The 26,713-nt window shown below is 42.4% G+C and overlaps 1 protein-coding gene and 1 long non-coding RNA gene across 4 annotated transcripts in view; one reads left to right on the top strand and one right to left on the bottom strand.

Moving 5' to 3' along the window:
• LOC147912726 (uncharacterized) overlaps positions 1-7,895 on the top strand; it is a 28,292-nt gene extending 20,397 nt beyond the window's left edge. The window contains exons 3-4 of the long non-coding RNA XR_015549421.1: positions 3,998-4,123; positions 7,133-7,895. This is a non-coding gene — a long non-coding RNA (uncharacterized LOC147912726). The remainder of the gene's footprint in view (positions 1-3,997; positions 4,124-7,132) is intronic.
• Positions 7,896-18,580: 10,685 nt separating this feature from the next.
• LOC101405632 (leukocyte immunoglobulin-like receptor subfamily A member 5) lies at positions 18,581-23,157 on the bottom strand. Of its 3 annotated transcripts, none has more exons than XM_087421179.1 (6): positions 23,028-23,157; positions 22,829-22,864; positions 22,359-22,643; positions 21,909-22,211; positions 19,073-19,123; positions 18,581-18,919 (listed from the first exon to the last, which is right to left on the bottom strand). In XM_087421179.1, the coding sequence occupies exons 1-6, from the start codon at positions 23,059-23,061 to the stop codon at positions 18,783-18,785; spliced, it is 846 nt and encodes a 281-aa protein (XP_087277305.1). In that variant the 5' UTR covers positions 23,062-23,157; the 3' UTR covers positions 18,581-18,782. The 3 variants fall into 3 exon arrangements, 2 of the variants coding, with proteins under 2 accessions (XP_087277305.1, XP_087277306.1); XR_015549420.1 differs by having other exon boundaries at positions 18,872-18,919; positions 19,073-20,213; XM_087421180.1 differs by lacking the exon at positions 22,829-22,864.
• Positions 23,158-26,713: the final 3,556 nt, after the last annotated feature.

Raw genomic sequence — 26,713 nt, 5'->3', positions numbered from 1 at the left:
CTGACTTTTCTTGTTTATCTGAAATTGTTGCTTGTAACTCAAAACTCAGCTCTCTCTCTCCAATCCAAGGACCACATGTATATACAGACAAAAAGTGTGTAAAGATGTTTGTTGGGGTTTTTTTTTTTTTTAAAGATTTTATTTATTTTATTTTTCCCCCCAAAGCCCCAGTGGATAGTTGTATGTCGTAGCTGCACATCCTTCTAGTTGCTGTATGTGGGACTCGGCCCCAGGATGAACGGAGAAGTGGTGCCTCGATGCGCACCCGGGATCCGAACCCGGGCCACCAGCATCGCAGCGCGTGCACTTAACCACCAAGCCACAGGGCCGGCCCTGTTGGGGTTTTTTTTTTGCCAGAAAAATTGGTTAACATTGTTTATGTATTCAGATGCACACAAAAATGTGTAAGGTGGAAACTTGCAAATTCCAGAATGATTTTTGTGGTTGACCAAGCATGTCCACAACAATCAACTGTAAAGCTGGATGAAATGCTCCAGAACAACTATTTCAGGACTCAAGGGCATGCATAGACTGATCAGCATCTATTCATGGACACGACTGAATTGGAATAATGACAGAAGTTCTGTGGTGTTTTTACTGGGGGCTCTGATGGAGTGGTAGTTTACCCTGTCCTCACAGAGTGCATTTCCAGCCTCTGCTCTAGGGGGCGCCACCCTTCACTTGGAGTGTTGTCAGTGAGTGAGGCCATGTACGTGCCCATGTGCTGTTCAGGATTTGGAGCCTGACACAGGTCCAATTTCAATCGTAGATAAAACTCTTTACAAAATGTGGGTTCTGGGAAATTTATCTCAGTGGGTCAATGCTCAGAGTTCCCAGCATTAAAAGCACAGTTTTAAAGTGCTCCCATCTTGGAGGTGTATTGTGAGGACCCACTAAGAAGGTAGGGGGTCATGGTTGCTGGAAGAGTTTGATGACGGGCTAAGCTCATGTGTCCACACCCCCAGCTCAGACTCTGGTGAGGGACGCTTGCCTACCCCGTTTCCACAAAAGGCTGTGACAAAGGGACAATTTGCGGAGGACTCAGTGACCCCATAATGTCTCTGTTTGCCTCCAAATCTCATCACATTAAGCTGCATTTAGAACTAAATATATGCATTGCTCATTAATTACAGTATTAAAACATCTTTAACCAAATGACTTCCAATCAGTTTTCAGCCTCTGAGACACCTGCCCAGGTGCCAGGGTCCTGACTCTTAGCATGCCCCAGATATCTGGGTGCAGGTGTGAGGGAGGGGAGAGCAGAAGTTACATGGTCCTGTGGAGGACTGTCCCAGCCCTTGTAGGACCAGCCTCTCCTTTAAAGGACCAAAGCTGCAGGGGGTTCGCTGCACTAGAACCAGGCTGAAGTGGAAACCTGGGTCCCCATCTCTTTCCTCCAGTCGACACCATTTTTTCCAGGCTGTGTAGGGGGTGCATTTGAGGGCCCTGGCACCACCACAGCCCATGTTGCCTTGTTCTGGGGCAGAGGAGGGGGTCACAGGGTTTTACACTAATGCCAGGTTGCCTGGCTTGTTTTCTGAGAGCATCAACTCAGAGTTTCCCCATCAACAGTGTCACATGGATAGACAACCATTATCTCTCATGACCGTCTGCTAGGTTGTCTCCAAATAGAAATATATGCCCCCATGTATACCCATGCACACACACAGCTACACACACAGACACACACACATCCAGGAAATAGCAAGTTCACCTTCCAAGTGGTTTTACCTTTAAAGTGGACATAGAGGTGTTTGTGGAGAGTTCTCTCTGTGGGATTTCCTGTGTGAACACAGAGAATGAACAATGGTGTCCTTATAAGGGGCAGCATGATTTCTGAAAATGACACTCATCAGAGATGAAGTATTTGGATGAACACTGGCATTTAAAGTACGTCCCTAAATCTGCCTTTGATAATACAAAATACTCAAGTCCCAGAATCGTGTGCATTTTCCTCATGTTAACATGACACACAGTCGTGTGTGGCACGTCACACAAACAGCGGTGATTTTCAGGGAATCTTGTGCTGGGGATGAAGCTCAGGGCTCTGGTCAGACCCCAATAGGAACTTTGTTAATCCTGGATGCACTCGATCTCTGAGTTGGTTCAAATATTCTCTTTAGAGGATAGGAAAGGAAAAGGCTTGTAAGATCATCAATATCTTTAAAAACAAGTCCAAGTATCAACTGCTTTTTCTAGAAAGCAGGCTAATAACCAATATAAAAATTAAATAAGGTAAAATAAAGTAGCCATCATGAATTAGAATTGCTGAGTTGAGGGATAAGCAAGAATTTAGACCTGTCTCTGGGTACCTGATAAGAAACGCACTTCTGTCAGCTTGATCAAACTGACATTTATCATTTTAAGTAGTTTTCTGTCTAAAGACATAAAAGACATCTGGTAAACACTGTTCTAGGTGTGAGTCAATGTGAACCTCACTTTCACTTCAATCAGTCCTGTGTGGCTGAGAGGAGAGGCTGAAGTTGTGGAAATTAGTAAAAGAAACCTTAACTAAATTGGAGTTATGATGGCCTGTAGCGGGAGTTCTCATCCTCATCACACATCATCAATTACACCAAACAGGAAGAAGGATGGCTTGCATCTTGAGCAGGACATACAATTACTTTACTACAGAAGGAAGATTTCTCTCCCCACCTGGCAACAGCCCAGCCAATAAGAAATGCAGCGTCCCAGCCAATGAGAAGCCGCCGCCACTCTCAACAGTTGTTTTCCCCCAATGGACTTTCCTTGAGAATAGCCCTTCCCTACTCCTCCTTTACTTGGTAAAAGCAGCTCCCTTCCTTTGTTTGCTGGATTTTATTACGGTTCACCATAGCATGCACATCCTGAATTGCAATCTTTTGGTTATTCCCAAACAAACTCATGTTGAGGGTAAAATAATAGGCGAATTTGCCTTTTAAGTTGGCAAAGTTCACCGGACCATGGAGCCTGCATTCAGATTGTACAAAATACTGTTCTGCTTAAATGTGAGGTTCCAGATTGTGCTTCATATTGGGGCTTCCTCTTTCTGTCTATTCAGTGAACACGTTTTGTTTTTTGTTTAAGCAATGGTGGACAACAAGCCCTTACGCACATTCCAGGGAAACGGGAGTGTTCACAGTGTTTGCTAATCCTCTTACCTGAGGGTTTAGGGCAGCAGGGCTATTAATTTTCAGCCTTTTCAGTAGCTTTTGGGGGCACCAAGGAGAAGTGCTGCAAGGATTCATCAAAGCTCAGAGTTAACAATTCCCCAGGAAGAAGAGGGTCTGGAGAGGAGAGAGCACACTTTTGTTCTGATAAAGGGAGAGTCAGCAGGGTCCCATCTCTGAGGTCAAAGAACGTGGACAGAGACAGTCAAGCAATGGCTATCCCTGGGCAAGATCCTCATCCCTGGTGTGCTAAGGGCTTCTGCTCATTGAGTCCTAGAGCTGACAGGAGGCTTGTAACTTCAAAGACCCCCACATTCAAATTGGTGGTGTTGGAGGTGACTGCTCCTCATGGTGAAAATGCTTTGTGTGTCTTTGTGGCTGGAAAGTGCTGGATGCACCATGCCAGGGGTCCCTTCTGTTCCAGTCTGGGTCATCACTTACCCTAGTTGAACTGACCTGATGGGAACCCAGGCAGAGGTATCCCTGGATCACAGAGCAGTGTTATTAGGCCCACAGATGATGCAGGGGCTGTACCTCTAAAGTGAAATTCATAACCAAGAAGCAGGGCACACTTTTCACACGCAACCCTAGAGCTCAGGGTGGCATGGGGCCACCTGTAAATTGCAAGTCCTCTCTGGGGAACGGTGATAATAGGGCACCCATGACTGAGATACAAATGCAGCATCTGCCCCTTCACCCTCAGGTCCAGGACCCAGACATGTGATAAGGGACTCACTTGTCAGGTGGATGCCCTAGAGGCTGCCCATGAATGGCTATGACTCTATTCTGGGAAACACAGAATGTGGGGCTGCTAACTCAGGTCTCTGCTTGTGTTTTCTCGCATGAAGGACTGATGTTGATTGGTGCTGTGGCCACAAGGTGATCAGTGTCCTGAACTGGAAATTAAACCGTGACCACACCCTCCTTAAGTGGATAGACAGACAGAAAGATGCCCAGATGGACAGACGTGTTCTGTGAGTATGTGGGGTTGACCTGGCACAACAACTCCAGTTGTCCCTCCATCGAGACCAGCCTGGTTGGCTTACCTATATTCAGGTGTCCTATTCATAGAAAAGGCTGAAATCCAAAAATATAGAGAATATGATGGTCATATGGAACTTCTCAATTTTTTCTTACCTAAAATTTAAATCTGTCATTTGCTTCCTGAGAATTTGATTTATTCAAAAGTTTATGTGAGGGGCCGGCCTGGTGGTGTAGTGTTTAGGTTCATGTGCTCCACTTCAGTGGCCTGGCGTTCGCGGGTTCAGATCCTGGGCTTGGGCCTACACACTGCTCATCAAGCCACACTGTGGTGGCATCCCACACACAAAAAACAGAGACATTGACACAGACGTTAGCTCGGGGACAATCTTCCTCAGCATAAAAAAAGATTGTGTGAGTAAATAAAGTGAAAATAGGGGCCGGCCCCATGGCTTAGTGGTTAAGTGCGCACGCTCCGCTACTGGCAGCACAGGTTCGGATCCTGGGCGCGCACCAACGCACTGCTTGTTTGGCCACGCTGAGGCGGCGTCCCACATACAGCAACTAGAAGGATGTGCAACTATGACATACAACTATCTACTGGGGCTTTGGGGAGTAAAAGGGAAAAAAAGGAGGAGGATTGGCAATAGATGTTAGCTCAGGGCCAGTCTTCCTCAGCAAAAAGAGGAGGATTGGCATGGATGTTAGATCATGACTTATCTTCCTCAAAAAAAAAAATAGTGTGAAAATAAAATCAAAACAAGATATAAAAAATCTCAGGATCATTGGGCAATGTGGAAGAATGAAAACATTATGGAAACAAATCCCAGTCTAAAAAATTAGGAAAGCTTTAATTTCTCAAGTCATGTAAGCATTCTTTGTAGGAAGGAAAATAAAAGAGTAAAACACTTTTAAGAGTGGAAAATTATTTGATTTATTCTCCCATCAGAAAAAAGTAAAAGCCACTCTTAAGTACAACCAAATTATAGGAGCATCGGACATGGGAAGTCCCTTTTCAGGTCTCATTTATCATTTATAATAAACCATTCCTTTTTAAAAACTGCCTCTTATACATTGTTATTCTTGAGAGAATGATTTATGTTGTGAAAGCAAAATGAAACTGATTTCCTGCTTATGGGTTTCTTCTGAGCATCAGTTGATCTGCAGAGTAACTGTCCATCATGCAGTTTTTCAGTGAGAAGAGGATCTTGGTTATCATTTTTACCTCTCTTACCAAAACAGATTCTTCCAGGACCAACCTAGCAGTAGAATAGGCCTGGAGAGTCTGGGGTCACCATATAAAGAGCCTGACTTGCAGGGTGCTTGCCATTTATTCTCACATCCAGTGTCCAGCATTCGCCACTAGCTCCACATATCTCAGGCGATGGAGGAAGCATAAGCCTCCTGTTGACTCAGGGAGACAGAGAAACATTTTTTGCATGACATTAGATGTTTTCAGAAGTTGCACCATCATCTTCTGTCTGGTGGGGCGTGGGCATCTTCATCTTCACCAGGCGTGTGTTTCCCAAGACCTCCTTTGGGCAGGCTCCTGCTGGGCACTTGAGTCCCAGACAGTAGTCACACTCCATCCTGCTTCAGGAAGCTCATGGTCCAGGATTGAGGGGCCAGTGGAGAACTGGCAATTATAACTCAACATATTGGGCATGTTGGAGTGACGGCCAAGGCACTCTGGGGACAAAAGACCCATGCAACTAAGACCATGAGATATGGATCCTGGCATGAAAGTGATGTCTACACTGGGATGCTCAAGAAATTTAGAAATTTGCCAGGTAGAGGAATAGCGTGTTCTAATTCCAAGAGCTGAGTAACAGTTTATTGTATGTAGCAGTCTGTAGATTGTTTTGTGTGGATACCGAATCAATTAGGAAAAAAAGGAATTAAGGGTAAGATGGAGAGGTCAGAAGAAGCCAACATCTTGAGTGTATTGGGTGCTAAGGATAGATGTGTGTTTTTTTCTCCAGAAGACAGTGGGGATGTAGAAAATGTATAAGTAAGAGATGATATTCTCAGAGTCTGAGTGAAAATATACCTGGCAGGAATTTTCATGGAGTTAAGAGTTGATGAGACATTCTAGAAGGAGATTCTGCTTGGTACTCACATTCCATTAGATGTGGTCAAATCATAATAGATGTTAAATATTATCATTATTTGTAAGTCTCTCCATCAGACTGAACTCCATGAGAATATAGACCCTATGTCTTTAAATTTGCATCAATCTAGAACAGCTATTATGTTCTGCAAGGATGAAAATGTTGTATATTTACTCTGTTCTCCAACACAGCCAGCAGGTACATGGGGCTTCTGAGCACTGGAATTGTAGCTAGTGTAGCTGAGGAACTGAATTTTAAATGGTATTTAATTTAATCTATTCTAATTTCAATTTAGATAGACATGCATCGGTAGTGGCTACCATATTAGGTAGCTCAGACAGAATTTACTTTGTCTCTGTAAAATTTTATTGATTAATTGAAGAATTGACTGGTAGAGTACACACATCAGGCTCTCTAGATTTGCTTTAGTAGTATTTCAGGAAAAGTAGGATGATAATGATTAGATTTCCAGTATGTGTGGGTGAGTACAGGAAAATCTCTGGAAATTATTGGCTATTCATAATAGAGTCCTGTAATAGAACTGATCATTTAGTAAGAAGTACTTAGATTTTAAAGATGATACTACAAGTCTTGAGACTCTGCTATTGTCAGCTCATAGGTCTAGGGAGGGGTTTCAGAGGAAGAAGAGTATCCTTAGAGGAACTCCTCCTTGGAAGAAATCCAGGTCCTTGCTTGGTAATAATCTGTGTGCTTAGAGCCTGGGGCCAGGTCTGGCCTCCGCATGGACTTGGTTTACATTGAGTTCCATGTAGATACTGTGCTGAGCTGAGGGGTACTTAGGGCTTACGGAAGTGGGAGTCAATCCTCTCTGTGAGAGGCTACAGTGGTTCAAATGGGCATATATCACATTCTGTGTTTCTTCTGCTGCAGGATCCTAAGAAGAGAAAGGTAAAGCATAATGGACTGAGAAGTGATCATTGAAGGCAGAATGATTGGACACGTGGAGAAGCTGTGTTGTGGTGAGGGTTTGGGCTGGGAGAACTCACCTTGCCATCCATCATTTAGTCTTTCTTGGGCTCTGTTTCCATAATGGCAGCATCTGAGAGTGGAAGGAGTAGTCAAGATTCTTCAGAGGTGTCTTATATCATAGACATCAAGGCCAGAAAAATGTAGTGGTGTGCCCGAGGTAGCTCAGGCTGGTTACCCCACTACGTTAAAAAAACCCCACATACAGCCACAGGCATACATTGAATGCTCCAAGGTATTGTCCAAACTCATTGTCCTCATCCTATATCCTCATTTAGAAACTAACTCCTTTCTCAGGTCAGTGGATTCCCAAGAGTTGAGGAAGAGATGGAGGAGAGATGGAGGTGGTAGGTGAGTTGAGGGAAAGGACAAGGGTCGCATTGGTCTCTCTGGAAGATCTTCCATCATGGATCTCAGCATCAAAACCACATATTGGCTCACAAGAAGTGAACAGGCATCTTTGTGCCCCAATCACACCTCCTACTCTGCCCAGATGGCACTGTCCTCTCCTCCTTCAGACTTAAAGATTTTTTGAAGAACACCAGTGACAAAAAGGAGCAGCAATGAAAATGCCAGTGGAGATGAAGGCTATGGAGAGTCCAATGGGAATGTACAGCTTGCTGAAGTGTCCTTGAGGAAGATGTGCTTCTGTCAATAAAAAATGACAAAAACCCATATTTACTGGTTGCCTATTTGTGCCGGTACCTGCTGGACTCATTACATATCTTGTCTCAAACTCCCCCCATCTCTAAATTTGACCAATTACTTTCTCAATTTTTTAACACATGCACAAAAATCCAAGAGAAGTTATGACAGTGGTCCAAATCCCAAGAGGCACCGAGAGAAAAGCAGATCTCAGAAATCAGGTCTATCAGGCTCCAATGAGTCTTTTTCTGCTGCCCCATGAGACAAGACATTAGGTTTTTGCATGAAAGGGATCCCCCTGCATCAACCATAGCTGAACACCTTTACCTCCTGCCCCTTCTCAATCCACCGCAGCTGCACATACTGAGAGTTGAGATGGAGGTGGCCAGAGTTTAGAGGGTGCCTCTAGTTCACAGTTCTGTGATTTGAACTTGCTCTAAAAACTATTGCTGTACCCTTCCAGAATGACTAAGAATGGGGTGAATGGAGGTATTCAGGAGAGGGGAAGGGAGTGATCAAGTGCTATATTATATATTGAGCACCTTGTCTGTGCCTGGGCCCCTTCTGGGGTAAGCGGACATTCACATTTATGAATGTGTGTCTTTTCCTCAGCACAAGCCTTGGAGGGAGGCATCATTAGCCTAACAGTCTAGTTGAGAAAATTAGTTTAGTCACTAAAACCAGAAGAGCTATCAGTAGAGCCCAAGAGCCTGACTCTAAACTTCTGTCTTTCAAGAACTATGCCCTGCTCCCTCCCTAGGCTCCATGCCCAGCTGTCCCTTTCTCTGACAGCCCAAGTATGAGTTCCCTCCCAGTGAAGTAGAGAATCTGAGAGAAATGAAAATGCCCAAGGTCACTCAGCTGAGAAATACAAGAACTATGTTCTGAAATCTCTTTCTTAATGAATCTACCTCCACCTACTCAACTTCATTCCCAGCGCTTTTCTGGCCAAGTCACCATGATTTTTCTCCACAAGGGCTGTCACAGCCTCCCTCCAGGCTCATGGTTTCTACTCATGTTTCTTTAAATAAATTATGTTCACACCTGCCAATTGGTTCCCTCTACCTTTTCATGAACACCATGCCCCTTTTCCGATATAAATATTTTACTGGCTTCCCGTTTCAGATCGAGTAAAATCCAAGCTCATTGTCACTGCCTACCCACCTTTAGCTAACTTGGCTCCAGTCTCTCTCTCTCAACTCCACCTCACCCAGCACACGTCAGGCTCACTGGTTCCTTGAACCCACCAAGCTCATTCCCAGGTTGGATTCATGGCACTCGTGGTTCCATCTGTTGGGAATATCCTTCCACTAATCTTCTCAGGACTGGCTTTCCTTATCATTAGATCACATCTGAAATGTCACTCTCATTAGGGTCTTCTCTACCAGTCACTCTAAATTATCCACTTAAGCTTTCCATATCACATGACCCTATGCTAATGTATATGAATTAAAGAATCAATGAATTTTCATTCATTTATTCACCATACTTTTTCTCCTCCATCCACATGTCTGGAATATGATCCTCATGAAGATAGAATCCTTTTCCTTGTTAACTGTTGAATATTCAGCTAGTAGAATATTAACAGATGGACAGTACATATTTAATGTGTTCCCTTAAATCCTTCCCACCTCGCATCATTCCCATCCCCACAGACCCTGATTGAGGGAGGATGAGCATCTCTCCTGGGTGTGGGGTCAGGATCCCTGTGACCCCTTCATTCCTATTGGAAAAGGCCTCATTCCTAGAGCATGAAGGCTAAATGCCCCCTCTGAATCCCACACCGACCACAGTTTCAAATGCTGATGGAGAATTTGGGGATCAGAGTGTGAAGTTGACTAGCCCAAGGTCATAGAGCTGGGAGGTGGCAGAGCCAACACTCACACAGGAGTCCTCTGCCTCCCCAGGATTCATGGATTAAATTAAGAGACCTCTTTGCTCAAGTTTCGTGGTGCTTGGTTCTATGGGTGATGGGCAATTACCAGTAGATATTCCTAAGAAAAGAGGCAGAGAAGGGGTGGGCAAATGTTCTTCCTCACCCACTGAAGTAGAACCATTCCTCTGGAAGGTTGGTCTCCTGTCCACCTCTCAGTCTGTCATCCCCCTAAGAACTGATGGCGGCTTCTGGTCCCTCCACCTGAATGTTTGAGCAATGACTCCCCCTCTGTGATGTGATGGCGTAAAAAGGACTAAAATAAGCCTGGTGATGAAAGACAGCTATGATCAGGAGACAGTCTGCCCCCTCAGGTGATACATATCTGTGCTCCTAAACTGGGAAATCACTTGTGTGTCAGAGGGGCTTCTGGAAAACAAATGAGGGTGAGGACCTGATGCAATTTCCAGTCTTTCCAAACTGGATACAGGCTCTCCTCTTCCCGGGTCTGCCCTACAGAGGTAACACCTGCGTTCGGACATTATTTTAATTTTTATTGAGGTATAATTGACACATATTAGCTGTTTGTAATTTTAGTTTGTGCATTTTTACTGCCAGATAATATTCCATTGCATATATATATATCACAAATATTCATTATTTGTGAGATTTACTTCTATAGTTAGTGTCTAAAATGAATGAAACCACTGTCAACATTCTCATAAATATATCGTTGTTTATATGCACACATTTTAACCTAGGAGATACATCTATCTATCTATATATATACACACACATTATCACTTAAAAGGACAGATGTGTGTCTCTTCCTTTTAACTGATAATTGTTATTTACTCCCCAAACAGACTGAAGATAATTCTTATCTACTCTGCAAATTAACTGCAGCAATTTCTACTCCTACCAGAATAGTATTGAGATTCTAAGTACTTGGTATTTTCTCCCACAGTTGATTTTGCCATTTTTTTGGTCTCTAATATGGATGTACTAGAATTTTGACATCACAATTTCATCGATGTGGGAGTGTGGGGACCTTATGAAGAAGGAGAAACCATGAAAAGATAGGAGTTACCACAAATGTGGTGAGGGACTTGCATGGTCGATCAGGAAGAGGGTCTACTAGTCTAGGAACTGTGAGTAATCAGGTAACATTGTGTCCTGGTCACACAGATCTTATGTACCCTACAAGTATTTCTGAATTTTTCTTTCAGCGACAGGAAAATGCTCAGTAAAGGAGCGTATGAACACATTGCTGTTTTGAGAACACCACTTTGTAGGTACCGTTGTGTAAGAGGACTCTATTGTTACAAACAGTGAAAAGATCCAACATTAATCCAACCCCTCGATGATGATTGATCAGTAGTCTAAGTGGTTTACGAGGATATCGCATGCAACCCTTCCACAAATCCCACAACCAAAATACGTGAACAGTGGAGTGGGCTAAGGCAGGAAGAGTTTTTGGTTGTTATCATGGTCTAGGAGGTTTTGAACGGAGTTGGCTATGTTCAAATTAGTGCAGGAAGCCACCCATGAGAAGGGACAAATATGGCATTGACTAGATTATGTGTGTGTCTGGGGAGGGGAGGTGGTCAGCTGGGATGAGTTTGGTTTGTTGGGAGGACCCAGTTTTGCTGAGGCTGGAGACTTTAGCTCAGCCAAACAACCAAGCTCATGGATTTTCAGGCGGAAATAGTTGGAATTTACTTGAAGAAAAAAGGAGATCTGTGGATGGTTTTATTCAGGGTAGGGTCACTGACAGATAAGCTTGGGGCCATGAATACGAAACACTTCATCAAGGAGGGAGGGCCTGAGATAGGAGGTAGCAAGGAGGCTGATGGGGTGGTGCCAGCAAGATGTCTTGATTCTGCAACTGAACTTTACTGTGGTGATGGACTGGGGTCATGGAAAGTAGGGCTCAGGGGCAGAACTGTGTATTTTTTCATTGTATGTGAGATGGAAGAGAGTGAAGAATGGAGAACTCTTTCATTCTCTGCCTTGCTTGACAGGAGGAGCCAATGGGGCTATCACAGGGTGGATGACCCCAAGAGGAGAAGGAGGCGTGGGGAGATGTTTATAATACTGTCAACTGACTTATAGTGGGAACCACCACCTCCCTCCTTTCCTGGGTCTGTGGTTTTGTTTCTTCCAAACACTTCCTCTCTCTAACTTTCTTTTTTTCTATAAGCAGCAGCACTTTCTCTACCACTTTCCAAGAAAACCTCTGAGTCATTTCTGCCTCCTCACCACCTCTTGTCCCCCAAACAATAATTCTTCATCTGATAATGTGAATTCTATCTCTGTGCTTTGAGCAAAAGCACTAGTTGGAGTCAATTTATAGATTTGCTTTTGTTGTTTTTCCATTCCTCAGTTGATGCGCATTTGGGCTGTTGTCACTTTTTGTCTGTTGCGAATATTTCTTCTATGAACACATTTTCGTAAGTGTTTGTTCAGATAGCTGTTTGCAGTTTTTTTCTTTTCTTTTCTTTTTTCTACCTTTTCTAAGGTAAAAGCACTTAACTTGAGATCTATCCCCTTTACAAATTTTCATGCACAGTACGGTATTGCTAAATATAGGCACACAGTTGTAGGGCAGATATCCAGAACTTACTACTCTTGCATATCTGAAACTGAGACCTAGAAGCGGAATTTCTAGGTCATATGTAAATTTGGGTCTAACTTTTTGAGGATCTGCCAGACTGCTTTCCACAGTGGCTGAAACATTTCACATTCCCACCAGCAAAGTATGTGGGTTCAGATTTCTCTACATCCTCATCAACACTTGTTATTATTTTTCAAATTATGGCCCATCTAGTAGGTGTGAAGTGGTATCCCATTGTGGTTTATTTGCATTTCCATAATGACTAATAAGTTGACCATCTTTCATATGCTCTCTCTGCATTTATGTATCTTCTTTGTAGAAATGTCTATTCAAGCCATTAGACTGTTTTTTAATTGAGTCTTTTTGTTGTTGTTGAATTAATATTCAACCTAATATTGTGAATATTAGGTCCTTATTAGATATATGACTTGTAAATATTTTTTCCAATTTTGTAGGTTGTCTTTTACCCTCTTGATAGCATATTTTAGTGCATGTATATTTTAAATATTGATGAAATTCAGTTCATGTATTTTTTTTTTCTTTTGCTGCTGGTCCTTTCAGTGTCATATCTAAAAAACTATTGCCTAGTCAAAGTTTATGAAGATTTATTTTATTTCTGAAAGAGTTTTATAATTTTAGCTCTTAAATTCAACAATTTTGTGCAAATTTTTGCATATGGTGTGTGTACAGATCCAGCTTCCTTCTTTTGCAGGTGGATATCCAGTTCTTCCAATACAATTTATTGAAAAGACTATCCTTTCCTCATTGAGTGGTCTTGGCACCTTCATCAATAGTCATCTACTCATATGTATGAGTTTGTATCTCGTCCTTCGCTTTTATTCCATGCAGCTGTATGTCTGTCCTTATGCCAACATCTCACTGCTGTGATTCCTGGAGATTTGTAGTAATTTTCAAATGAGGAAGTGTGAGTTTTCCAACTTTGTTCTTCTTTTTGTTTTCCAATATTTTTTGGCTTTTGTGAGTCTTTTACTATTACCTTGAATTAGAGAAACAGCTTTTTCATTTCTGCAGAAATGGCCTTTGGAATTTGATAGGGATTGCACTGATTCTGTAGATTGCCTAGAAGAATATTGTCATCTTTACAACGTTTAAGCTTCCAAGCCATGATCCTAGGATGTCTTTCCACTGATTTAGGTCTTTTCAAATTTTCTTCAGCATGTTAAAAGGAAAAACCCTGCAATGTATAAGTGTTGTACATTCTTTGATAAATTCATTCTTATGTATCTTTTCTTATGAATGCTCTTATGGATGCTCGTTGTGTCACCTAAACTGATTTGTTGAAGTCCTCAGTGCCACTATCTGGGAATGTGATTTTTTTGGAAATAGGGCCTTTGCACATTTAATCAAGATATGATGAGGTCATACTGAATTAGGATGGTCCCTACTCCAATATTTCAGTTGTCCTTATCAGAAGCAGAGAATAGGCACATAAGGAGAAAGTCATGGAAGACAGGGATACATGAGGAGATGTCAGCCGTGTGAAGATGGAGGCAGAGAGCGGAGTCAGGCTGCCACAAGTCTAGGAGTGTCTGGGGCCACCAAGAGCTAAGAAGAGGCAAGGAAGGATTTTTCCCTAGAGCCCGAATAGCCAGCATGGGCTTGCTGACACCTTGATTGCGTATTTCTAGTCTCCATAAATATAAGAGAATAAATTTGTTTTAATCTACTCAGTTTGTTGTAATATTATGACAGTTCTAGGAAACTAACAGAAGGTGGAAAAATATAGTGTTTTCAAGACTCAACTCTGTTATCTGGCCTCCTGGCCTCACTCCTGTACCTTCACTCTTTGGATCTGTGAGTCTGAACGTGTTGCCGTATCTCTAAACCTCGACTTTCTCAACATATAAATGTTAACAAGATTCGTATTTTCCTCATGAGGTTTATATGAGGTCCAAATTATTTATTACGTTGAAAACTTCACAAAACTGCATGTTGCCTTGTTATCTGAATGATATTGAACATCATTATAGAGATATTTCTATGGGGATACCATGGGACTCAGTAGTACTGTGACCCAGGTCTTGTCCCTACAGTACTGTGAGGGGGTTGGGTACAGATGGGAGCCGTGTGGGAACACAGGTCTGTGTCCAGCTGAAGAGAGAAGCAGGAAGTGAGAGAGTGGACTATGGAGGTCCATGACCTGTCACCACCACCTCCAGGGGCACTTTCTGTTGGGGACATTTGCAGCGCCTGCAGTCACTGTGCACATGCAGTGACTGGGGACTGCTGTCTTTTTCTGGGATCTCAATGTGCCCAGTTATCCTGGAGCTCAGAGAGTCCCTCTTCCCCAGGGATGGATGGCCACATGCTCATTGCTGTGGAAACAAGCCTAAAAAATCTGGGATCTTGGTCCAGGGAGAGCCCTGGAGGAAATGGGAGACAATTTTAAAGGTGTCCCACATTTTTTCTCTTCTCCAGAAGGAAAGTCTAAGGGAAGAAACTACTATTTTTGGGGTATCAATTATTTCAGGGCCTGTCTTTGGAACTTTTCTTCTGTTGGAACCTCTCCACCACTCAAATATCATCTCCAGTTTTTGTGTGTGTGTGTGTGTGAGGAAGATCAACCTTGTGCTAACATCTGCCAATCCTACTCTTTTTTTGTTGCTGAGGAAGACTGGCTCTGGGCTAACATCCGTGCCCATCTTCCTCCACTTTATATGGGACGCTGTCACAGCATGGCTTGCCAAGCGGTGCATTGGTGTGCGCCCAGGATCCGAACCTGCAAACCCCGGGCCGCCACAGTGGAGCACGCACACTTAACTGCTTGCACCACTGGGCCGGTCCCTCATCTCCAGTTTTGATGACAACACCAAGGCTTAGGGATACTGTGTCTATTCCTCAAGGTCAAACCTCTATTAACTTTCTGCCTGCGAAGGGAATGAAGATGACCCCGACTGCAGCATTTGGCTTCCATTTCACACAGCTGAATTCCTTGAAATTACAGAGACTTGGAGTGAGGTATAGACCTGGACCATGAAGCTGGGAGTGAGGCTCTTGCCAGCTGTTCAGGACAATGGTTGGGTAGGACTGAGTTAGGAGGCTGTGAGATAGAATGGGCAAGAGCTTGGAGCCAGACTTCTTTGTAAATAGATGGTTGCCCCAATCTAGGGGGACAAATTACTTCATGAGCCTGAGATTATATTTACAAAGAAGGAGATGATCCCTACCTACCAGTTATGTGGTGAAACCTCAGCAATGGGGTGTGTGCAGCACCCCATCAAGGTTCTGGCACCCAGGAGGTTCTCAGAAAATGCAGTTGAGTAGCACAGTGTGCAATAACTGGATTTCCCATTGCCCTATACAGAGCCGACTTCATGGGTGGTAAGCCGTGGGATCCAAACTGAGCTAATGTTCTGCTGTCGCCATCTTGAAATTCGAACATCAGACCCTGCACTTTTATTTTGCACTGTGACCCTAAATTACGTAGCCAGTCCCATGTCCATGATTTTGTTTCTGTATTTGCTTGGCTTATTTTAGTAGTTACCTCATTATTACATCTCAGCTGAGTGGAGTGTAAGACCGGGAACTTGGTCCAGGGAACTGAGAGAGGGACCAAGTTTACAAAAATGAAAGGAGAAGGCAGCAGGGATGGATGCTGGCTTGATTTCCTGCAGTTTGCAGTGTGTGTGCGTATGTGTGTGTGTGAAATAAATAAAACTTTTTCTCCCTGTATTTTTATTTACAATCATCTATTCACCCATCTATTCTGTCAAACTGTATCTACGAATATCAACTATATTTCACACAATGTACCAAGCATGAAAAACAAAATATGTGTGTAACTGACATGGATTGTCTTCTCTGATCCCTACTGGTCTTGAGATGTGGCAGACATCAAATAATTAATTATAAACTATGAGTAACTACACACAATGACATGTGTTATGTGGAATAAATCCTTGGAGATTGGAGATTAGATCATAGAGGATTATAACACATTTGAGCATCATAGAAGGTCGAACCCAAGGAGGTGAAGTGAGAGGACAGAGCTGACAGATGTGGAGGAGTCTTAGCTGAATTGCACAGGAGTGTTGAGAATTCCAGGAAAAAGAAAGCAGATAGATAAAGGTCCTCATTTGAAAGGAATCATGGCTGCTGGGCACCACGTGGACTGTGTTGTTCTAGAATCAGGTTTGGGCTGATTTCCCTGCAGTCCACACAACTTACACTCCAGGAAACACAGGATGGGCATGTAAGGACTCAGGCACTGCCCCAGCCCAGCTTGTCTGGTTCAGTGCAGATGAGGGGAGCAGACAGAATCAGACAGAACAGATTCACAGAACACGGCACATGAGAACCTCTGACCTGTGTTCTTTAGTAAAGGAGTGCTACTTCTCTACCATGAGCTCTATCTGATTCCTCCTCAGTGGGGTCCAAGAAAAAACCAGGCACCTTGATTGTGGCTCAGTCTTGGTCAACCCGATGGGTGTGATCCCAAACCAGTGTCCGATGGGGTTGAATCCCATCCTTGAAATCACCCCAGTCCATATAAGTGGGATCCACCCCAATTCAGAATTTTGGCTCATGATATGTTCAGAAACTCAAAAGAACTCATTCTAAATTCTTAATTGCATGTCATCTGCTATTCACCACGTGTTTGTTTTGAGGCCCAGTTGTCACTTAGAACATGCCTCATTGTCTGATCAGGCAGGTGGAGGTCATGCTTTGAGGAAAACACATGACAATATGTGAAGTATTTGCTATAATAGATCAAAAGCTAATTTGTTAGGAAGTAGTCACTAGTAGGATGTGGCTCTCACCCACCTCACTAAATTGTATGGAAAATAAAGATAGCTTGTAGAATAGAAATACACTACCTACCAGTAATGACCAATAAACTTATGAGTCATCAAATGAAAGTCGAGAAAAATATTGCCAGTATTCCAGAAGATTCTATGATTTCCATCTTGAACAAAATCAATCAATGTCACCTTATTTGCGACCATCATCATGGATTTCAGGAAATTCCTTTCTTCCCTTTATTTGTAGGGTTTATCTTAGGTATACATCCCTAAATAACACATGATGTCTGCTTTTAAACTTTAGGTAAATGAGACAATCTTAAACACATAGTTTTTTATAATCTTCTTACATTTACTTACTACCATGTTTAAAGATGGATATACATGACCATTTAGAATACTAGTTTGCGCATTTTCGCTGGCGTACAATATTTGATTTTCTACATAGAACACCAAATTTTCTCTTTTCATTTTTGGCGCATGTAATTTCAAAATGATTTTGGCTAATATGAAAAACTCTCTTGTCAATGTCCTTGTGAAGGAATCCCGGTGCATATGTACACATTTTCTCTAAGGTATATGCTTAAAGATCATAGCTATGTGTCTCTTATCTTAACTAGATAAGTATCATCTACTCTCTAAATTCATGGATGTACTTTGTACTCCTACAAGTAATGAATTTGAATTCTATGTGCTCACTATTCTTTCCCAAAACTGATGTTACCATTTTTCTCTTTGCATCTCCTCTGGCTGTGCTGAAATTTTGGTCTTGTGATTTCCCTGAAACTGTGCCACAATATTAAATTAGGAATTATTATTACACATAAAATACAAGGAAACAGGTGCATTTTGGGGCTACCAAAGTGGAACTCAAGGTGTCCTGTTGCTTTGGACTGTTTTGTAAAAGTGAATTCTGTGCATCACTTCTGCACAACTGTTCATCAGGGACCTCACACTGGTATCTTGAAGTCAGCCATGACAGGAATATATACACCAGAGGAACTGGAAATTGCCTTGAATCAGTGTTTTTAACAATTTGTTTTTCAAGGAGACTAAAGAACTGTGCTATCACTTCAAATAACAATATCTCCATTCCAAGTGATGATATTTCTGAAGAAACTACACAGGTAGCATCTGATGAAAAGTGAAGGGTTTGTGGAGTCCAGAGAGGGTGTTAGGGCATCATTTTTGATTTACCTCCCTCAGGCTGGATCTTTGTTATGTCAATGTATTGATTTATTTTAAAAGATTGCATGTTCTGAGTGAGAAGATGGAGACTCCTTTTTACACATTTAAGGTATGTGGTAATTGCAAATAAAAAAAATATATTACATGAAAATGTATCAGAGCATGGAAATGTAAGGAGGTGTGGACTCAAACCTGCCATGTGTGATATATGCTGATTTCACAGAAATGGGAAAAGACAGGAGCCAGTGAAGATAACTCAACAGTGGTCAGAAAGGAAATTTCCATGGTTTATTGACAGAAGAGTCCAGACATCAACCCTGCACATGAACAATGATTCCTCCATCTCACAATGACCTGCAGACAGTTCACACAGCATATGCCCCAGATTTTCTTCCAGAAACTCCTGGGCACGTGAGATTTATATCCAAGGCTCTACCACTCTGAACAATGCATTTTTCTCTCTTGTGTTTACCCCCTGGCTGCACCTTGGAATCTTCTCAGGCTGAACTGAGACTGAAATAGCAGAATCCCAATGACCACCAGGATCAAGCCAGCCACACTCATCCGGATGAGATTCTCCACCGTGTAATCTTGGGGATGTGAGGCTAGGAATTGTGGATAAAGAGGTCACAGAGGTCAGAGCAGAGCAAAATCATCCCCGGATCCCTGGATGTCCACCCAGGGCACCTGCCTCCCTTGACAAGACATGGCCCTCTTGACAGGGACCAGATGCATAACTGAGAATTTCTCCTACTCACCACTCTTGGACTCTGACTTGTTTTGTGAAGGGCTGATAGTGTCGACTGCTCCTGAGAACCAAAAAAAAAAAAAATTGGGGATAGATGAGGAGTTGATGAGACTCAAGCCTTCCCCCTGGGCTCTGTATTCTTATAATTCCCTCTGTTTCTCATGACATCACTGTTATGCAGTCCCCTAATTTATTCTGTCTCTGCTGTAGAAGGGTTCCTTCTATTCTCATTGGATTCTTTCAGTCTCCTTTTGTTTTTTGAATTTCAAGTTTGCTTCTGAGTCATTAGGAACAGAGTTTTGATGTGCCCCAAGAGCTCATGGTCTCCCAATACAGAAATAACTGAGTTCTTTTATGCTCCCTGTTCATTCTGGGATATGGACCATGTAAGATAACACTTCTAGATATGAGACCTTCTATTTATTCAACAACTGAGGCCCCAGGATCCATGGATGAGGGGTTGGTGTCAGAGGCTCCTCAATGTCATTAGCACAGAGGGCTAGAAATCAGCAGCTGGTCCCCTTCACGCCATGTCAACCAGTTCCTTCCTTCCGGGGTCTACATTTTAGTCTTCACCTGGAAATTCATCATCCATTCATTCTTTCATTAATTCATTCTTCATACAGTTGGATATACTTACAGTGGGATACATACACACACACACACACACACACCATATACATATATATATTTTCTAAATGGTGACGTTAGTTCAGTGGGACATAAAACTGTGTTTCTGTTTTCTTAGAGTGGAGTCTATGTGGATCTATGATTCTGTGTGGATCTATCTATTGAGATCAGTTCTGAACAGCGTCTTAGTCAAGGTCACACTTGGAATTGATATTTAAATTTATTCCTCAGTAAGACAAGGAGTCTGAGAGGAGCCTCCTGGAGACCCAGATGAGGAGTGTCACAGGCTGCAGGACGAGAAGGTCCCCAGAAAAAACTCAGTCTTTTCTTCATTAAGGAGTAAAGTCATGTCCGTGGGATGTAGGGAGAGTCAAGAGGAGATGAGGGAACTGAGATTCAGGGGCTTGGTGTACTTGAGACAGGCCAGGGACGACAGCACAGAGGAGGGAGGCTCCATCATCTTCATTATTCCCACACTCATCCTCATCCTCATCCTCTCTCTGGAAGAACTCTGAAAACTGCTGTAAGGTTTCAAGGAGAGAAAACTAATCACATGGTATTTATCTCAAAAAACAACCTCTTCTCTCTCCATATCAAATCTCCAGAACCAAGGAAATCCACAGTTCATGTCTTCAAAGTCCAAGGACCAGAGAAAATCAGTTCCGTTAAAAAACTGGGCAAACGCACAAAAATAGTTAATCCTGCAAATCTATTTTAACCAGTTTTGACATAAAAACCAAAAAATGATTAAAAAATATATTATAGGTCAATGCTAATTATAGATGCTGTGTAAAAATTTTGAATAGGTTTATACAGTTCAGAAAATAGGAACGAATGATAGAGGTCATTCAGTGGGGTTAGGATCCAAATGTTTGATACCAAGAAGACTTTTAAAAGCATCTCACTGTGATTGTAAATCAAAGATAAAATATAATTTCTCAGGAGATGTACAATTGTCTGGAAAAGAAATTCAAATTTATTTTTTAAAAGATGTTTTTCCTAATAAATCTCTGATGTAAAAGAAAAATGAACTGAAACGGATAGGTCAATAATGCTGTACATAGAAAATATAGATTTCTGATGAATGTGCATTAAATAATTTGAGCTAACAGAGAAGATGTTTTCTTAAAGTGACCCTCAGCTACAGCTGAACACTTTTCTTTGTCATCCGTATCACATGTTGTTTGATGCAAAAAAATGGGTACACAATCTAGAAATAAAGGTGAAATTTCAATTGTTTGTGATTGATATAATTATTATCAGTAAATCTGAAGTGATCATTTGAAAAAGATCTTTTCTTATAAATACAATATACAAAAAATTTATAAGTAAAATTTAAAAATAAATAAATAAAATAAAAATATGATGAAATCAGAGTCTTAGTTACAACCTATTAAAGTAGTTGAGCAATTCCTAAGCTCTGAATAAAGACAATTTTATGAATAAAAATACAAAATGTGTGAAGTCATTAACAAATTTTCCTTTTAAGCAACTTTTACAAGATAATTTCTTACTGATAACTTATTCTACATAAGTATAGATTTAATAATCTCAATGAAAATAGGAGTAGAATGACCTATTTTAAAGTCATGAATCTTTATAACTTAAATTTGTAAATTTATATATGCAAATATTGCTATAAAATTTCTCAGAGAAAGAGAGAGCAATAACAGAAGTGTGCACAGAAAATGCAGAGTAGACGTGAGCTGCACACAGACGTGCTGTGCAGTGATCCCCTAAGTGACCCCAGTGAACTGTGCACGGTTCTTCCTTAGTCTCAGGTGTGCACTGAGTGGCTGGAGGCCTCCAGGTGAGCACAGGAGGGCCGTGCAGAGCGGTACCCGCAGGTGGGGATGGTTCTCTCTATAGAAGTGTGTCTTGTGGGACCTGGGACACCAGAGGCTCAGATTCTGAGATGGAGACATCAGGAGGCAAGTGGTGGGGGCCTGTCTTCTACCCTCAGTCTAGTCATGTTCCTCCTGGGTTCACCCACGTCTCACTCAGCCCTCCCTACTCTGTATCTCTGCTGAGATTCAGGGATAAGATGCCCCAGGAGTAAGAGGTCTCTGCCTATTTCCATCCTTTCACGGACGGACCCTTCCCGGTGGAACCGCCCAAGTGCTCCAAATATTTGCATCATAGTCAGAGCTCTCCTGTGGACAGAGCCCTGAGCTGACCCTTTGAGATCAGAAAGGGCAGGGAGAAGGGCTCCTCACCTGAGACCAGAAGCTCCAGGGGGTCACTGGGGACCGACCACACCTCAGGGTACTTCCTGTTATATCCATAGCATCTGAACGTCCACCTGAGGCTGGGGGTCACGGGGCCCACAGGGAAAAGGGCCTGGGGCTGCCCACTGGGGTGTCGCTGTGAGTCCAGGGTCCAGGAGGGCTGGTGTTCTCCTTCTTTAGCCAGAATAAACCTGTCAAATCCCAGCCATGAACCACACTGAAGGGTCACGTTCCCTCCTGAGGTCACCACAGGGCTCGGCAGGGCTGAGAGGGAGGGTTTGCTGTAGACTCCTAGGAGAGGAGGAGGCAGTGTGTTAAATGAGGTCCACACCTCCCTCATATCCCGCAGGGCTGGGCTGAGAGAGGGGAGACACTCCTGAAAGCAGACCCCCTTCCTGAGGGCAGACCTGAGGCTGGGACCCTTGAGTGTCCCCTCACCTGTCACCACCAGCTTCAGGGGGTCACTGGGATCTGACTGTTCTGTGAGGCTGTGATAGTAACAGCGATATTGTCCTGCATACAGATCTGTCATCTGTGGAATGGAGAAATTGACCTTGTTCCCAGGTTCCCATTGGCTCTGTCTGCTCCATGGTGATGCACTTCCCTCTTTATCCAGACAGTACTCCTTGGCCTCCAGGGCCCCCTGACACCAGATGGTCACTTGCATCCACCAGGTGACCACAGACCCTGGCTCAGCCCAGACGGTGGGTTTGGGGAGGGTCCCTGGGAAGAAATTAGGGGCTGGGTCACAAGATATTCCCCACCCCCACTTCAACTCTCAGCCCCAGGACCTGCCCAAACATCCTCTATCTGTCAGCCCCAAACTGCTGTTCTCTGTCTCCAGCTACTGGGGTGGCGTCCTGTCCCAAGGAAGTGGTGGGACCTGGGACACCTGGAAGCAGACTCACCTGCATGCACTGGTGTCCTCAGGTTCACACTCAGTCCTGGAAGAGAGTTCCCTGTGAGAGATTTGCCCCTGGATCCTGAGCAGAACCTCTCCTCCCTATGAGCCGCCTGAGTCCTGGGGTCTCCTGACAGACCAGTTCCTGGCTGTGGGTTGGGGTCCCTCACAGACTAGGGCTTCCCCTCTCCCTCCTCAAGTCTCACCAAGGTAGAACAGGGCCATGAAGGTGGTGGTCATGGCGTCTCCTCCTTCTGGCCCCGGCTGTGCAGATGGAGGAGACCACGGCGCCCGGCAAGACAGACAGACACACAGGGTGTGGTCACATGAAGGCTGGTTCTCCCAGTCACAGATTTGTCGTATCAACGGCCCCACAGGAAGGGGAACTGCCCCACCCCAGGAGCCTTGTTCTCATTTCCAAGTCAGAGCAGCAAATATACGTGGTGCCTTCCCGAAATGCCCCTTCCATATGAGGTGACCCAGAGCACGTACTTCCCTCTCAGTGCTTCCCCCTTGGGGTCTCCTTCATCCTCAGCCCGTCCGTCAGAACATCCTTGTGGGATCCTCACCACGGACAGTGGTCATCCACATCCTGGAGATGCTTCAGGGAAGACGCAGGGTCCTCCTGCACTGCAGAGCTCAGATCAGCAGACACACACGCTCAACATCTACCTGTACAGTTCAGGTCCAGGTCATTGTGACAATGAGCACAAAGGAGAAATACAGTGAAATAAGGGAAGGAAACATTACTCTTCTCTTGGCTCCAGAGTGTGGGCTTTCTTTCTATTACAGCCCCCTTCTCGGACTTCTCTTTGTTCTTTCAACAACATCCACCTCCATCTGTCTGGGTTAGTGCTCCAATTTGGGGGACAAAACTGATTCTTATTTAAATATTCCTCCATCTTCTACTGCCCATGTGAACTTGAGAATTAACACCCAATCTCTGAGCCTCAGGTTCCTCGTCTACACCATGCTTTCATGAGCCCTCCTCCTCAGAGTGGTTGTGGGATCAGTGTTGCTCAGTTCATGGGAGGGATCAGCCATTGTTAATTTCCAGGTCTGATTAAGACATGTGGGGTTTGAAATGTGAGAGTATTGAGGTGTCACACTCCACATTAATGGTGGATGATTTATGCGCCACTCAAGAGCCTCCATCTGCTCCTAACCATGAGAAATGCTACTTATAATATTTCTGAAATATGTAGCCACAGTCAATTGCAGAGAAAGGGAAATGAAAGTTCCAAAATAGAGAAGGAACCACAACAAAAATATACCGGAGATGAGTGGCCACAGGTGCCTGGGACCAGCAAAGAGTCATTAGAGTGGAAGTTTCCACCTCTGTGTGGACAAGAGAGGGACCCCCAGTCCTCACAGGCAGGGAGCAGAGCAGAGCTTAAGGTGAAATTTGGAAGCTGTGTTTCCATCACACATGTTTGTGATTGGGCGCTGGATTATGTCTACCCATTGACCCAGCTCCATGGTCAGCACTGAGCCACATCCCATGTGAGTGTGAAACAGATTCAATTCAGTATAGTCCCACATGGGCGTCTATTCATGAGTGAGTGTCAAATTCATGCTGGAGCCATCCCTGCCAGGAACATGCCTAGTCTGATGCTAAGTTTGGGATAGTGGATGCCATGGGGCAGCAGCAGCTATCCATCCCTTTCATCCCTGAATGTCAAGACAGCCCCGGAAGAAACTCTCTATGGAAAATCAGGTGAGTGTCTAACAGGAATGGACATCAAATTATCATCCAAAAAAGGTTAAATAGCGCTATGAACGACAATCTATGAAGTCATTAATGGAGGCTCATATCCAAGGAAATAGAACACAAGGAATATGTGAAGTTCATGTTAATTTAAGCATGTATAAACACCTGAAAAAATAAAGAAGGAAAATGAATTCTTGAAACAACAAAGGGGTTATATTACAGAGGTACATATAATTTTAGAAATGAATTAGGCAAATATCTTAGAGGCAAAAATAATAAATTCATTTAACATACTCAAAATATTCTTTCCATCAAAGAGATGATACAGATGAAGATCCAATTATGAAAGTAGAATACAGTAATGAGGAAATTTTGTAAGATGCAATACAGAGAGACTGGAATGAGAAAATCAAGATGCATGAAATAGAAAGAGAAAGACAATGTACATTGTGAGTTTCAGGAGGAAAGCAGTGAGAACGATGTCTGCAGCAGTCCTGGAGGGAAATGGTGGGCATTTTACAGAGATGCAGAAGGAACATGTGAGTGCTGGGTGCATGGATATCAATGAGAGTTGTGTCTTGATATTTCATGGCAAAGTGAAGGAAGTTGATGGGAGCTGACTTTCACACAGAAAAAAAAATGCTAAACGGTATAGGAAAAGTACATTCAAAGAATAAATTGTGAGTGAAGAATTCTACATTCTCCCAAATTACTATTAAGGGACAAAGGTGAAAGGGTCAGCAAGGGAGAAATCCGTAAGTGCGAGGAGACCTGGGGCACATCTGACCTGTTTGGTCTCACGTCTCACATGTTAAACCCACCATGTCAGGCTTCATCTTCATGAGGGATGAGTAGTGCTTTTGGGGCAGATCCTTAACCATCAGATGTATTTTCCACTCCTTGCAGTTGGAGCATATACTTTACTTAAAATAACAAAATGTTTTGAAGTATCTTAATAAAAACAGAGAGTGAAAATAAGTCATTTCGAGATTTCTCAAGGTTTTAAACATTTTACTGTTTACGTGCTGACTGAAGCAAAACTAAAGTATATAATTAAGCCAAAAGAACAAGAGATGCAAAATAGAGAATGTGAGATGCAAAAGTGAGAAAAAGATGGCAAAACAAATAAACATTGGAAAATCATATTTATATAAACATACCCGTATATACATTTACATTTAATAAAGCTAAATCAAAATATTGGGAGTGTAAAGGTGTGTGTCTGTGTGTATGATAGAGAGAGGAGAAAGAGTGAGAGAGCTTTTAAAAGAAAGTAAGTATTGAGAGTTCAGCTAATGTGTAATGTCCTTTTTTTATCTACAGGAGAGGGTGAATAAAAATTGTTCAAAATTACAAATGCAAATACCAATATTAACAATGGGAGTAACTATCAAAACTTAAAACTCAATATATAACCTCCAAACTGGTTGATATAATAACATAAAACAAATAAATATCGATGAAACCAAAATTGGTTTAGAATTTTGAAATAAAGGTTAGAGAAAGCAGAATATCTTAACCCATAATGAACACACACTTAAATAAAATGGTGGTAATACTTTAAATTTATTCGCTTATTACCAAACAGTAAAAGATTAATGGACTTACTCCAGGTTTAGATCAAAGCACACTCCCCCAGAAAAGACCTGATTTATACTAACAATAAACTCTCATAAAACACAAAATTATTAAAGAGTATTTAAATAAATAATCATGTTATTTTCACTTAATAAAATAAGCTGATAGTTTTAAATATTCAAGAAAATTCGATGTAAGGCAATATGTTTTTATAATAAACTATTTATTATGAATAATATATTCACATCTAGTTATTGCATTCATAAACATACATTCATCTAATCACATATCCTTGAAATACATAAAACATAAGTTAATACATAATTGGAGAGCCCAATAAATATTTATAAGATAGATTAAGAAGGTGAAAAGAACATTTTTGTGAGAGTAAATTACACACTTAAATGATTGATCTAATGTCTAAAAATATTATTAAACTTTGCATTATTTATAATGTATAGAATATGCATAAAATTATTTGTGAATGTATGCGTAAAAACAAGTGAATAAATAAATAAATAAATAAATAAAATATGATGTTGTGTGCATAGCAACAAGGAGGAAATGCACATATTTAAGGCCCATATTGTACTTAAAATGTTA

This window comes from Ceratotherium simum, chromosome 33 (assembly GCF_057802395.1).
Source record: "Ceratotherium simum simum isolate JZ-2026a chromosome 33, ASM5780239v1, whole genome shotgun sequence".
NCBI classification, from domain to species: domain Eukaryota; kingdom Metazoa; phylum Chordata; class Mammalia; order Perissodactyla; family Rhinocerotidae; genus Ceratotherium; species Ceratotherium simum.
This window is presented reverse-complemented; position numbering and strand designations above follow the sequence as displayed.

Excerpts from the sequence above, each read along its gene's own strand:
- LOC101405632 (XM_087421179.1), bottom strand. The coding sequence starts at position 23,061 with ATGACCACCACCTTCATGGCCCTGTTCTACCTTG. Across the intron at positions 22,644-22,828 it reads GAGGACACCAGTGCATGCAG|GGACCCTCCCCAAACCCACC; the intron begins GTGAGTCTGCTT and ends ATTTCTTCCCAG. Across the intron at positions 18,920-19,072 it reads CAAGTCAGAGTCCAAGAGTG|CCTCACATCCCCAAGATTAC; the intron begins GTGAGTAGGAGA and ends CACAATTCCTAG.